This window comes from Pezoporus wallicus, unplaced genomic scaffold, assembly GCF_028554395.1.
Source record: "Pezoporus wallicus isolate ANWC-B61680 ecotype Strahan unplaced genomic scaffold, APGP_CSIRO_Pwel_v1 contig_7162, whole genome shotgun sequence".
Classification (NCBI taxonomy): Eukaryota; Metazoa; Chordata; class Aves; order Psittaciformes; family Psittacidae; genus Pezoporus; species Pezoporus wallicus.
Genome location: NW_026641997.1, coordinates 884,887 through 900,272, shown reverse-complemented (window position 1 = coordinate 900,272; position 15,386 = coordinate 884,887). Strand labels below are relative to the sequence as shown.

Genomic DNA, 15,386 nt, shown 5'->3' with positions numbered 1-15,386 from the left:
ACTCGTTACTGGTCTCCAGCTGGACATTGAGCCATTGACCACAACTTTTGCGTGTGGCCATCCAGCCAGTTCTTTATCCACCGAGTGGTCCATCCATCAAATTGATGTCTCTCCAGTTTAGAGACAAGGATGTCATGTGGGACAGTGTCGAATGCTTTACACAAGCCCAGATAGATGACATCAGCTGCTCTACCCCTGTCCATCAGTTCTGTAGCCCCATCATAGAAGGCCACCGAATTGGTCAGGCAGGATTTCCCCTTAGTGAAGCCATGCTGGCTGTCACCAAGCACCTTGTTGATTTTCATGTGCCTTAGTATGCCTTCCAGGAGAATCTGCTCCAAGATTTTGCCAGGCGCAGAGGTGAGACTGACTGGTCTGTAATTCCCCGGGTCATCCATTTTCCCCTTCTTGAAAATGGGGGTTATATTTCCCTTTCTCCACTCGTCACCTGACTGCCATGATTTTTCAAATATGATGGTTAGGAATTTCATTCGCCAGCTCCTTCAGGACCCGCTGATGGATTTTGTCAGGTCCCATAGACTTGTGTGTGTTCAGGTTCTTAAGATGGTTTCGATCCATAGATCCTCTCCTACAGTGGGCCCAAGGTCTTCATTCTCACAGTCCCTATGTCTGCCTTCCAAGACTTGAGTGGTGTGGTCAGAGCATTTGCCAGTGAAGACTGAGCTGAAGAAGTCGTTAAGAACTTCAGGCTTCTCCAAATCCAGGGTAGCCAGTTCTCCTGATAGCTTCTGCAGAGGGCCCACATTGTCCCTAGTCTGTCTTTTATTTGCTGCGTACCTATAGAATCCCCTCCTATTATCTTTCACATCCCTAGCCAAGTTTAATTTTAACTGGGCCTTAGCTTTCCTAACCTGGTCTCTAGATTCCCAAAGAACATCCCTGTATGCTTCCCACGCCTCCTGTCCTTGCTTCCTCCTTTTATAAGCCTCTTTTTTCATTTAAAGTTTCCTCAGGAGCTCGTTATCCATCCAAGGAGGTCTCCTGGCCCTCCTGCTGCACTTCCTTCTAGTCAGGGCACCACACTCCTGAGCTTGTAGCAGGTGATCCTTGAGTATCAGCAAGTATTCTTGGCCCCCCCTGCCCTCTAGGGCTATATCCCATGGAACCTGACTAAGCAGGTTCCTGAAGAGGCCAAAGTCTGCTCTCTTGAAGCCCAGGGCAGTGAGCTTGCTGCACGCTCTTCTCACTGTCCTGAGGATCTCAAATTCAACCATCTCATGATCACTGCAACCGAGGCTGCCCTGGAGAGTCACATTTCCAACGAGCCCTTCCCTGTTGGTGAGCACGAGGTCAAGCATGGCACCTCTCCTTGTCTGCTCCTCTGTTACTTGCAGAAGGAAGTTGTCTTCCACACAATCAAGGAACCTCCTGGATTGCTTGTGCCGGGACATACCATCCCTCCAACAGATGTCAGGGTGGTTGAAGTCCCCCATGAGAACAAGGGTCTGTGAGCATGAGGCTGTTCCTGTCTGTTTATAGAGCGCTTCATCCACAGAGTCCTCTTGATCAGGTGGTCTGTAACAGATCCCGACAGTAATGTCTCCCATAGCTACATTCCCTTTAAACCTGACCCACAAACTCTCTGTTAACTGCTCACCTGTCCCCAGACAGAGTTCCATACTCTCCAGCCTATCCCTAACATGAACAGCAACTCCCCCTCCCTGCCTACTGGGCCTGTCTATTCTAAAGAGCCTGTAACCTTCCATTCCAACACTCCAGTCATAGGAGCCATCCCACCATGTTTCTGTGATGCCTATTATATCATACCCTCGTAGACCTACACACATCTCGAATTCCTCATTTGTTCCCCATGCTACGGGCATTTGTATAGAGGCATCTGAGCTGAGCTCCAAATGACGCCGGCTCATTGGCTGGAGCGACTGGAATATCTCTGCATTGATCCAAGCATTTATTATAGGTGCTGGCAACTGACTGGGTGTGTTGGGATGGAATGATGCCCCCCTCCTCCAACACACCTAGTTTAAAGCATCCTTGACCTGTCTGGCAATCCTCCTACCAAAACCGCTCTTCCCCTTTAGACCAGCTCCACCAGCCCCCAGTAGACCTGGCCTACTAAATTGATTCCCATGTTGTAGATGCCCAAACCCCTGACTATGGCACCACCGTTCTAACCATTTATTAACCTGGCCAATCCTCCGAGCCTTTTCAAGGTCCTCCCCTGTATCCTGAAGAATTGACGAAAAGACGATCTGAGCTCCAGAGACCCCAACCATTTCTCTCAGAGCTGTGTAGTCCTTCTTTATGCTCTCCGACCTTAAAGATCATCTAGTTCCAACCCCCCTGTACTTGACAGGAGACACTTTCCACTAGACCAGCTTGCTGCAAGCCCCATCTGACCTGGCCTTGAACAATTCCAGGGATGTGGCAGCCACAGCCTCTCTGGGCAACCTGTTCCAGTGTCTCATCACCCGCACAGTACAGAATCTCTTCCCAATATCCAATTTAAATCTACCATCTGTCAGTTTAAAGCCGTCCCCCCTTTTCCTGTCACTACATGGCCTTGTAAAAAAGTCCCTCTTAAGATTTCTTGTAGGCCCCCTGTAGGTATTGCTCTGTAATGTCTTAAGCCTTATAATACAGTACGACATAACAGCTTTCTGGCCAAGAAGTCAGTTGAGAATCTGACACCTACTGTTTAGAAGATTTAGGAGATTTTGGAAAGGAGTACAGTTAGTTTCAAGGATTGAAAAATTTCTTCAGGTTTTGTGGACCTCTGTTTTGGTTTTCTTTGGGATGGGGTTTCTTGTTTGTTTTGGGGTTCTTTTTTGGTGTTTTTTTTTAACTTCCCTCCCCCCCCCCCCCCCCCCAAATGCTGTTTCTGACAGTTTCTTTGTAGAACAATGTTTTGGTTTTTTTTTTCCCCTGAAAAGCTTGGGTCATTTTTGTGAATGTTTTTTGACTGTACACTGTTCATGTGTTTTGGGAAAGGAACAGTTTGATCTATTATATGACATTGTAAGCATGAAAATATTGTTATATTAGATCACACACCATGGTACTAAAAATCAGTCACTGTCTCTTACGCTTGTGTCATTACACAGTATTTAGGTTTGAATCATGAAGTCATTTTTCAAACCACCTTTGAAAGATGAAATGTGGCAACAAGATTAGTATAAACTGGCTGGGTTTAAACCATGACATTGTGTAATCTGTTTCCTACATTTTTTTGATTAACATAGTGAGAACCCACTTTTTTTTTACACTGCTTTGGAATTAGGTGTGTTATATGTATTATATGTATACTGTATTATATGTATATGTATATGTATTATATGTATATGTATATTATATTATATATGTATATGTATATGTATATTATATTATATGTATACTGTATTTAATGTTATTTACATTTTTAAAAATACTTTTGCTGTGATTTCTTTTCAGTATGAACAGCCAGATTGTAGAGAAGATAGAGATTCCCAAAGCATTCAGGCACAATTAATAAGAGAAGAAATAGACTTTTCTGATGACTTTAGTGATGATGATATTCTGGAAACTTCCATGAAAAAATGCCACAGAAGGAAGCCTTGCAATGCAAATAATTCAGTGGAAACCAAGGGGCAGCTTTCCTTAATGCAGTGTGGATTCTCTAAGTTGTTGCAGAGAGAAGCTGAAGCTACCAAAGAAGAGGATAATAATTACAACTCTCATCATTCCAGTTCTGATGATCAGACTTTAAGAGCAAATGTAAATAGCAAACACACTGATTCTCAGGAATGTCAGAGCCATGTGTCTGTTTTGGAGCATGGGAACACTGATCACTCACCAGATAGAACTGATAAACAAAATTTGTGTAGTATAGACTGGCTTGTTTTAACAGGCTCTGAGGAGGAAGGGGACATAGAAAGTGATGATCAAGGCATTTCAAAGCACAGTGATACAGTCATGAATACTGAAAACAGTTCTGAAGGTGATGATGATGTCATCTTTCCTACCCAAGTTTCAGCGTGGCAGCAACCACTGCTTACTAAGAAAGTTGAATTATGCAGATCAACATCTGAAAATTGTGAAGAGTTAGCAAAAGAAGAAGATGGGTTTGTATTTAAGGAAGACAGTAGGCAATTTGGACTCCATAATAGTGAGTCAAATTTCAGCAAAACTGCGTCTTTTGAGGACATCAAGAACCTCACAAGAGAATTGAAAGGAGCAAGTGACATAAGTGATGAGTCCGATGATATTGAGATTTCCCATAATTCTAAATCAAGAAAGTCAAGAACTTTCAGCTTTCCGAAATGGAAAGAAAATACCTATAACAATGGACAAGGTAATGTCTCAAAACCTCAGCTACAAGCAAAGAAGCCCAATAGAAAAGAAAAGGAAAGCGATTCTCAGAATATAGATGAATTTTCATCCTCTGAAGATAACTTGCCAGTTGAGAAAACACATGCCAGAAAGCAAAGCTATAAGTGTAAAAAACAGAGAGGCAGAGTTTGGTTTGGGTCTAAAATACTCTATCCTGTTCAAGATACCTCTGTTGCACAAATGAAGACTGGCAGTTACACTATGTGTAGAACTTCTGCAAGTAAAACTGCATTTGAACATCAGGAGCAGAAAGTGGAATCAATGGACAGATATTTAGGTAACTTTTAGTTTTTTATTTCTACTAAAGTAGTAACATATGTTACTAAAGTAGTAACATATACTTAATTTAACATTGTTGGCAGGTTTAAAGTTCTTCCTGATATACGTGTTTTTGTTACAAGATATTAGTAAGTACTCTGCTAAATTATTTAGTGATATCTTTCTGTGTCACTTTTTAACTGCTAGCTTTACTTTCCTGTGTTCCCAGGTATGGAGAAGTTTTGTAATACTTTGTTAAAAGCAGTCTGTTGAAAGATGCTCTGATTGAAGATAGATTAAGAATTCACATATCTAGATACTTGAAATGTAAACCCTTAAAAGTCTTGACAGAGCTGTTCATAAAAAGTAGATTTAAAAAAAAATGTGATCTGGGAATTTGAAATACCATATAGAAGATTTGGCTCTGTTAGAGAACTTTATTAATATTGCAGACATTAAAGCATAGATGCTCTGAAACTTCTTTGTCCATCTGGAAAAAAAAACCCACATTGAAATCAATATTAAACTATCTAAATAAATCTGAATAAGTCTAATGATTGTTGTTGATCTCATAGAGCTGAGAAACTTGTTGCTGGGTAAAATCATAGCAAATTTCACAACTTTGTTTTTTTTTGTGTGGTTGGTTTGTTTGGGGGGGGGGGGGGCAGGGAGTTGGGTTTTTTTAATTCCAGTATCCTTCAGTGCAACTGTATACCTTCAGAGTTTTGGAATAGCCACATCTTTGATTGTATCTTTCTCCTGATATTAGATGGTGTTCCAGAAGTGGCATATATTCATTCAAATCAGAATGTAGTTGGATCTAGCAAGGCTGAGAATCACTTGAGCCGGTGGGCCGTACGAGATGTATTTGAGTTGAAGCAGTTTTCCCAGCTCCCTGCTAATGTAGCAGTCTGTAGTGCCAAGGTAAAGAGAAATGTTTGGGAAATGTTGTTTTTACTTTTTTTTTTTGTTTAATCCTCATTTTTCATCTTAACAAGCTCTAACAGACTTGTTATTCTCTTAATGACCACCATGAATGATCAAAGCCACAGAGGATGGGTGGAGGAGGAGGCTCAAATGGAGGTTTAATAAATTACTTTTGTGATTTGGTATTTGGGGTGGTTTTTACATTGGCCAGCTCTGAAAGAGTTGAGCACAGCACCCTCTGTGGGATTTTTCTGTGAGAGAAATGGTTGAATTAGAGATTGTGTGTTTGAAATCAAATTCTATGCCATGTTTTTCTGATTTGAGACTTGAAAAAATTCGTGTTCTCTACTTGGATACAGTTAACAAAAATCCAGTTGCCACAGTACATACTGGAATCTCTGTAGCATAGAAATTCAAACATAAATCAGTTTGCAGGTTCTTTTTGGGGGGTTGTGAATGCAGGGAGTAGAGGGGACAGATGAAGTTGCTATAAATTAAATTGTCTATGCTTAATGTCTGGAATGTAAAACTGGAGCTTACTGGAAGTGCTCATTTTTAGCAACAGACATGTTTTACGCTTTTTGTTGGTCATGCATCTTGTTTAACTACATTTAGACTACATATAAATCTGAAATTCAGGTACAGCTTTCAGATTTTCATTCTCATTACATAGTGGTTTTAATCTACTCTGATTATCTGGACACTTTGTTGTTTGCCTTGTAATAAACATTTGCAGTTTCCTACACTGATTCTTGAGATAAACCACAAGCATAGAGTAAGTAATTGGTGAATGTGCAGTTTGGTCTTTACAAACATGTTAGCAATCATTATAGAAATTATAGACATAGAACTGTGTTGTTCTGGGGTGTTGGACATCCGCTGGGGGTAGCAGAGTTTCTTCCAGTGTTGTTGATGTACTGTATTTAATTAAGCCATTAGCAGGGATGCCAAAGAATTTTTACACTAGGAAGATCAAACCAGGCGAACTAGTAAAAGTGAGGTCTTTTCAATTCTAACACATTTGCATCAGAATGTCCCTTATTAACAGAAGAGTTGGTCAGAAATACTCAGGAATATTGTAGAAAAGTACTTAATGGCAATGGCTCACAATATTATTAAATGGCAATGGCTCACAATATTATTAAAACTATATATAACTAGAAGAGAACTTTGAAGAGAGTACTTTGAGTAAATGTTTGTTGATCCACCTGTGTTCAAAACTAGTTTGTGACAGTTCATCTGTATTGTTCATGTATCTTACATCTCATTATTTTACAGTTTGTGACTGCAGGTATAACAAATTAACTAGTCAACTAACTTGTCAGTGATTTTTCAAAGCTACATACTTTTCACCCAGAAGCAATAGTATCAGTTCTCTTGGAGATTTTAGTAAAAAGAAAAATATCACTAATTATTGGGAAGGCTGCCTCTTCCTTCACTTCCTGTTCTTTCTGTTATGTAGAGGCACTACCTAGAAATAATCCTTAGATGTCTGCCTATTCTTAAATGCAGAGCTTTGAATTTTTAATGTTCTGCTTAAAAAAAGAGCAACTAGGGCATCATAGACAACTTTGAAATATGATCTTCTTAGAATATTATTGCTACTATTTTCATTTCTTCATTATTTTAGAAAATGTTCTGTGAAAAACATGATCATTTTTGCTTTTGTGGCCATTGGTCTTTGCTGGTCATTTTTCACTTACCATCAGTTACGACATTCATTGTTAAGAGTAACTGATTGCGTTATCACAGTATCACAGTATCACAGTATGTTAGAGATTGGAAGGGACCTCGAAAGATCATCTAGTCCAATCCCCCTGCCGGAGCAGGAACACCTAGATAATGTTACACAGGAATGCATCCAGGCGGGTTTTGAATGTCTCCAGGGAAGGAGACTCCACAACCTCCCTGGGCAGCCTGTTCCAGTGTTCCGTCACCCTCACTGAGAAGAAGTTTCTTCTCAAGTTTAAGTGGAACCTCTTGTGTTCCAGTTTGTACCCATTACCCCTTGTCCTATCATTGTTTGCCACTGAGTAGAGCCTGGCTCCGTCCTCGTGACACTCCCCCTTTATATATTTATAGACACTGATAAGGTCACCCCTCAGTCTCCTCTTCTCCAAACTATAGAGACCCAGCTCCCTCAGTCTTTCCTCATAAGGGAGATGTTCCACTCCCTTAATCATCTTTGTTGCCCTGCGCTGGACTCTCTCCAGCAGCTCCCTGTCCTTCTTGAACTGAGGGGCCCAGAACTGGACACAATACTCCAGATGCGGTCTCACCAGGGCAGAGTAGAGGGGAAGGAGGACCTCTCTCGACCTACTAACCACCGCCCTTCTAATACACCCCAGGATGCCATTGGCCTTCTTAGCCACAAGGGCACAGTGTTGGCTCATGGTCATCCTGTTGTCCACTAGTACCCCCAGGTCCCTCTCCCCTACACTGCTCTCTAACAGGTCGTTCCCCAACCTATACTGGAACCTGGGGTTGTTCCTGCCCAGATTCAGGACTCTACACTTTCCCTTGTTATATTTCATCAAGTTACTCCCTGCCCAACTCTCCAGCCTATCCAGGTCTCGCTGGATGGCAGCACAGCCTTCTGGCGTATCAGCCACTCCTCCCAGCTTAGTGTCATCAGCAAACTTGCTGATAGTACACTCAATTCCCTCATCTAAATCATTGATGAATATATTAAATAATACCGGTCCCAGTACTGACCCTTGAGGCACTCCACTAGTTACAGGCCTCCAACTAGACTCAGCCCCATAGACTACAACTCTCTGGCTTCTCTCCTTCAGCCAGTTCGCAGTCCACCTCACTACCTGATCATCCAGTCCACACTTCCTCATTTTAGCTGCGAGGATGCTGTGGGAGACTGTGTCAAATGCTTTGCTGAAGTCAAGGTAGACCACATCCACCGCTCTGCCATCATCCATCCACCGTGTTATTTCCTCATAAAAGGCTAAGAGATTGGTCAAACATGATTTCCCCTTGGTGAAGCCATGTTGACTGCCCCTCATAACCTTCTTATCCTTGATATGCCTTAAGATGGTACCAAGGATAAGGTGTTCCATCACTTTCCCAGGGATGGAGGTGAGGCTGACCGGTCTGTAGTTACCCGGGTCCTCCTTCTTGCCCTTTTTGAAGACTGGAGTGACATTTGCTTTCCTCCAGTCCTCAGGCACCTCTCCCATTTCCCAAGACTTGGTAAAGATGATGGAGAGTGGTCTAGCAATGACTTCCGCCAGTTCCCTCAGCACCCGCGGGTGCATCCCATCTGGACCCATGGATTTATGGATGTCCAGATTGCTCAACTGGTCTCTAACCCATTCCTCATCGACTAAGGCAAACCGCTCCGTCGACCTGACTTCATCTAAGGTCTCAGGGGTACAGGGCTCTTCAGGACTGCCCGCAGCAGAGTAGACAGAGACAAAGAAGGCATTCAGTAACTCTGCCATCTCTTTATCTTCTGTCACCAGGGCACCCATCCCGTTCATCAGTGGGCCTACATTGCCTCTGGTGTTAGTTTTGTCTGCCATGTATTTAAAAAAGCTCTTTTTGCTGTCCTTGACCCTTCTTGCCAGGTTTAATTCTAAGGATGCCTTAGTCCTCCTAGCTGCCTTCCTACATCCTCTAGCAGCAGCCTTATATTCCTCCCAAGTGGCCAGCCCCTCCTTCCATGACCTGTAAACTCTCCTCTTCCACTTGAGCATACCCAGCAATTCCCTATTTAGCCACGCAGGTCTCTTGGCCCTCTTCCTTGACTTCCTACGTGTCGGGATCCTCCGATCTTGAGCACGGAAAAAGCAGTCCTTGAATGTCAACCAACTATCTTGGGCCCCTTTACCTTCAAGCAGCCCTGCCCATGGGATTTCCCCTAGCAATTGCTTGAAAAGACCAAAGTTTGCCCTGCTAAAGTCCAGGGTTGCAATTCTACTTGGTATTCCACTAGTCCTGCCACACAAGATCCTGAATTCCACCATCTCGTGGTCGCTGCAACAAAGGCAGCCCTCAACCCTTACTGCTTCGACCAGATCCTCCTTGTTAGTGAGGATGAGATCCAGCAGCGCTCCTCTCCTGGTCGGCTCATCCACCATTTGCAGGAGAAAGTTACCATCCATACACTGGAGGAACCTCCTGGACTGTGGCTGGGTTGCCGAGTGGTCCTTCCAGCAAACATCAGGGAAGTTAAAATCCCCCACGACGACCACGGCCTGTGACTGTGAGGCCGCTCTCAGCTGCCTGTAGAAGGCCTCGTCAACTTCCTCACCCTGATCCGGTGGTCTGTAACAGACACCTACAACAGTATCCCCCCTGCCAGCCTGCCCCTTAATTCTCACCCACAGACTCTCAACTCGCTCATCATCTGTCCCTGGACAGAACTCGGTGCACTGTAGTTCCTCCCGCACATAAAGAGCGACCCCACCACCCCGCCTGGCTGGCCTGTCTTTCCTGAAAAGGACATAGCCTTCCATGACTATATTCCAGTCATGTGAGCTGTCCCACCACGTCTCTGTAATTGCCACCAGATCATAATCTCCTGACTTAACACAGGTTTCCAACTCCTCCTGCTTATTTCCCATGCTGCGCACATTGGTGTACAGGCATTTCAGGGAGCGAGCTGAGCACACCGATTTCACCCTAGGATTGTAGGAGGCCTCCCAGTCTTCATTAATTCTGGAGCGCTGCCCCACTGGGGGGCAAGCCCAGCTACAAGCCCATCCCTCATATCATAAAGAGAATGGTGATTTCAAGTGAAGTTTAATAAAAAATAAACAAGTTTATAATAATAAGTATTAAGCAAAGCGTAATAAATAATAAGTAAAACTAAACGAGGTAACCTCATGTAAGAATATTGGTATTTTGTTTATTTCTTGCTATTGATTAGTCATCGCATTTTGGCTTGACTAAATTCTTGTTAACTTTTATATCGTAATTTAAGCTCTTTAGTTTCAGTAGCTAATTTATGTTTTTCTACCTGCAGTGGCTAAAAGGAGTATAAATCATGTGTATTAATGCTTCCTTTTTTGTTGACGCATGGAGGCTAATGCAGTCACTTGGGTTGTAAAGACTGCTTAAAGCTGAAGCAAAATGCAGAACCTGTGAGAACACTTCCTTCAAAGTGAGAGAGGTTGTGTGGGAAGATGATCCCTGAGAGCCAAGGTAGAAGGGACAGGTGCAAGGGTGTTCTGTTTCTTAAAAGATAACTTTGAAGGTATGTAGAACATCTTGTGTAAGAACATGGTTAACTAGTGAATAAATAAGCTTTGGATTTAAATTGCTTCTAAAAATTGTAAGATTTGAACTTTTGGATAGAAAAAGGTGTTGGTCTTGGTGGTAGTTTTTTTCCTTAACTTGGCTTCAGAAGGTCCGTGTTGAATCTGGACAGTTGGCACTAATGTAATTCAGTCAAATCTCTGTTAGCCTTTGAAACTGTAGGTTTCAATCCAGCATACCTTGTTTAATCCAGTAATAAGTAGTGAGTCTGTCATTAATACCTGTGCTAGTATTCATATAGCCCAGCTGCCTTTTCTCTGAAGTGATAAAATATTTTAACTTGCTATTGTTCTGCACCTTTAAAGGTTTAATAGAATTTTTTATGAAAAAATAGGTCTTGCTACTATTTCTTCTGTTCTTGCTTGCTTTATGCTCCAGGCTCCATGACAATTCTGGTACTTGGCTTCAAGATCGCTGCAGAGCCTTTGACTCTCCTTTCCCCAGAGGTGGTAGGGAGTGAAGTCATATTTTCTATTCTTTTTTCTTTTAAATCAGTTGTGCAAACTGACGAGTAGTTTAGCTAGAATGTTCAGACTTACAGTATTGAATGCTGGCTTAGTGTTTATTTCCAGAAATTATGTATGACTATGGAAAATACAGTGTAGGTGAATGCTGGTTTAGTGTTTATTTCCAGAAATTATGTATGACCATTGAAAATACAGTGTAGGTAACAGCAACCAGAATATGAAGTCTGCCATCAAGAAATATACATCATGAGAACTCATGATTACCAGCTGCGAAAGGTAAAATGTAACAGTAGTAACAGTATAAAGTATGCTTTAATTGTACAAGCAAGAGAATAAACCATATTTTGGTTAAATATCATTAGTCTTAAATATCATTAGATGTTTAGCATCTGAATTAAAGGAAATTATTTGAAGATAGTTTGTATATGATGATAGTAGAAGGAAACAAATGTGAAAGTTTTTCCTTTTTTTTTTTTTTAATTGTATGATCCTGAAGAAAGGAAAATTAGATTGTGTTTTGGGGAGTATATTCCTTTTATCACAGAAATCCATGGGATTACATGAAAGTAGAGGATTCTGTAGCTGTTAGGTGAGTTGGAGTAGCGTTTTCAATGAAGAGAGATACTGTTGTCTTGTTATGGAGATGGCTTTCATAAATCCATCTACATTAGCAGAGATCTGCTTATACCTTATTTTGAAAGTATGGGGGGGGGCACTTAAAAGACTAACAGTTTGGGGGGTTTTAAATAGACATGGCATTTATATAATGATATCCCCTTAAATGCAGAATGCTTAGAATTCCAGTAAAAATATTTTAACTTATGACTGACAATTCCTGAACTATATGTATTATCATGTGTCTGAAGATTGTTTTCTGACCATTGTCTTCAACTGGCTGTGAGATCAGTGTAGATTTTGAGAAGGACATAGTGAAGTATGATAATCTTCTCTCAAATAGTTCATGTTTCTTACAGTGCTGTTTAGGTAGGAGATGCTGAAGCATCAGTAATTAGAGGTGTTTAAAAGCCCTAGTGATCAAAACAAAGCCAGGAATTTTTGTTTCATTCAGAAGTGTGGCAGAAAGCTGTTACTGGAGAATTTTTGGAGATACAGTTTATACTGTATAATAGTCTAATAATACATTTCAGCTTCCATAGTTCTAAAAAATTGCTGGATGTCCCAGGACCCAAGTGTCTTAGAAAGGAGTCAAGTGTGTCTCTTTGCAGTTTAAGATCTCTGGCTATTTGTAATCTTTCGTACCAATGTATAACTGTTAAGGCAGAAGTTATGGTCAGATCTGTGATGCATGATGCAGGAGAACTCATGCCAGGCTTCAGTATTCTAAACATCTGAGGGCAGAACATGCGCATCGTTTAGTGTGGAAGATAGCCACTCCAGTAAAAGTTACTAAGAAGTGGGTTTTGTTGCTTCTTTACGCATATGACCACAAAAACACCCTTGAAATTCTATTTAACAAATTATTCAGAGGAAGGGTTTTCTGGTCCTCAGGTAGACGTGTGAGGAAAGATTATATTAAGTTAAACTAGTGGAATAATTAACTTGTTTTTTCCTGTATTATTTTATTGGGTTTTAGCCTGATTTAATGGCACTGAGTAATCCGTGTTCTGCATTTTAGTTTAAATTCAGGACTTCTGTTTACATGTGTGTGCAAATAGACATTGTTAAAAATTCTTTTTTTTCACTGAATAAGTGGAAGATTGTTTTTATTGCCCCATCACTATCTGTTAAGAAGGTAGCTGAAATCCAAAATGAAGAATGGTCTTGTGTAACTACAGCAATAAGAACATCAAAACCAAAAGTTTCGAAAAGAAAATATAGGAAATGAACCTGCAGACTGGATATGGCAGATTTATAAAGCCAGACTATAATTTTCAGAGCAGATCTACATGTAGTTCAGCCTTTCAAGGTGGGGGCAGGGAGAGACAGAAGAAAAGGGGAAAGTGGGGGAAACCACACCAAACCCTGAGGTATTCATGTGATGTTTTACTCAGAATTATTCTGACATCATTATTTTGGAGGGAAAAAATTGAAATTGTTAAGAACTTCTCTAAGACCACAGTTATCTACTAAGTATTTTTAGAGGCTTTAAGGTTTGATCCTTTTTTCTGATGAGTTCCAGGTTCCAAAGGAACCCGGATAATTTTCACTGCAGGAGGTTCTTACTTACTTTGGTTTTGCACTCCTTTTTGTGAAACTTTTTCTTAGCTGATATAAGAAATAAAAGCCTCCTAAAGTCAACAGATGTCTTCTAATGTTTCTAGTCTATTCTGAATTAAATGACTGCATTCGTTAATTTCCTAATTAATTTCTATGTTAATTGGCAAAAACAGCCTATGTGAAATGTTTTACACAAGTGCAGAAGTCCGGAATAGGCTTTCTGTCATTCCTATAAGGCTGAATTTGAGTAGTATTTCTTCAGTTAGAATCTGGGGGGCTGGAGCATGGGGATGACTTTGGAGAAGGCCTGGAGGCTTCACAAAAAAGACACAAAATGGGAACAGGCATACTAAGTAATTTGAAAAACTGATGATGTCCTGCATTAAAGCTAATTTGCACCTTTTAATATGTGGAAAAATATTAGTCACAAGAACTTGTGCTGTACCTGTTGAATATGTGGAATCTTTTTTTTTTTTTTTTCAGTCAACTGCATGTTTTCAACTTAAGTTTACTTAAAGTTTTACTGAAAAGAAATGTACAAAGACAGCCATTCAATTGAGGATTAATCACTATGGCAACAGAAATGTGGTGACTGAAAAGGGGGAGGATGTATTCTCCCCTCAGTTTCCTGCCAGCTGTCATATTCAACCTCTGCGGGATGAATTCAGGCCAAAATATAGACTGTGACCAGCTCTAAGAAACTATATCTGTATTTTTATAAATTCGTACAGGAATTGCACTATAAAAGAAGACTTAATCCTCTGAATTGGATGACAGACATTTGGCACTCTTGCCAGTGTTTGACAGAGAAATAACGGGATGCTTTGTAGTAAAACCTGGATTAATGGTAAACCCCTCTTTATGTTATTGCAATGTGGTGTAAATGAGAGAACTAAGCATGCTGTCAGCCTAGGAAAAAATGTGCCCTTTGTATCTCCAATGCAGATTTAAGTGCTGTTGAGAATACTGTAAATACTAAAGTTGTGTCATTAAGAACTCCTCTTTATCTTATTTGTATTACATTGACATTTTGTAGATTATTTAGACAAAGACTTCTACCAGTTATAGTAACTCTGATTGCAGTGTGTTTGCACAGCTTTCAAATTCAACAAGTTAAGATAGTTGTTTACAAAGAGTAGGATTTTGAGAGATAACATGCCATTTTCCTTGCTCTTCTAGGATGGGGAGTGTTATTCAGCTTTATAATAATTGTTCCCAAATGATTGGCCTGTAATGCTGTTTTATTGAGTTTAGTGTTTCAGTTTACAGAGGAATTAACCATTTCAGTATGTCTTTCAGTTGTTTTATTTTATTTTTTCTTAAATGCAGTGAGTTCATATATGGCATGGAATCATAGAATGGTTTGGGTTGGAAAGGACCTGAAGATTATCTAGCTCCAACCCTACCACCATGGGCAGGAACACCTCACACTAAACCGTGTCACCCAAGGCTCTGTCCAACTGAGCCTTGAACACTGCCATGGATGGAGCATTCACAACTTCTTTGAGCAGCCTGTTCCAGGGCCGCACTACCCTCATCCTGTGAAGCGTGTAGTTGCATTTTCATATGATGTATGTGCATGGCTTTTGGCTCTGCTATTGTTTGATGGAGGAATGAGGGCGTGAGTGAAGGCAGGTGCAAGCCCACTTCTGCTGGAGTAAGCCATTACCTTAGTTTTGAATTCTGAGGCAGGCTGATTATGTCCTCTCATTCTCAACAGTAGTAACTATGTTGGTTCATGGTCAAGTTTTTGGTGCAAGAAAGTGATACGGCTTATAGGAATTCTTTTTGTTAAAGAGTCAACAAATTAAATAAAACTGCTCCTAGTGAGAAATTCTTGCTTTGTTACGTGATTGGAGAAAAAACAGAAGTAGATGTGAAATAGAACACAGTCTATCTGTTGACTTAGTAGTTGCTTCTCCACTACCAGGCAAA

General features: G+C 40.8%; 1 protein-coding gene across 11 annotated transcripts in view; it reads left to right on the top strand.

The window, feature by feature from the left end:
* The window catches only part of ERCC6L2 (ERCC excision repair 6 like 2), a 69,042-nt gene that overhangs the window by 32,585 nt on the left and 21,071 nt on the right, over window positions 1-15,386 (top strand). For 6 of the 11 annotated variants that reach the window (XR_008974555.1, XM_057426435.1, XM_057426440.1 and 3 more), the window contains 2 exons: window positions 3,430-4,624; window positions 5,375-5,529. Coding sequence is in view for 8 of the 11 variants with exons in the window: in XM_057426435.1 (XP_057282418.1) it covers window positions 3,430-4,624; window positions 5,375-5,529 (1,350 nt within the window). In the remaining 3 variants the exon portion in view is untranslated. Of the gene's footprint in view, window positions 1-3,429; window positions 4,625-5,374; window positions 5,530-10,513; window positions 11,256-13,934; window positions 15,355-15,386 lie in introns of those variants that run through there. The other 5 variants (XR_008974556.1, XM_057426434.1, XM_057426437.1 and 2 more) reach the window with 5 other exon arrangements.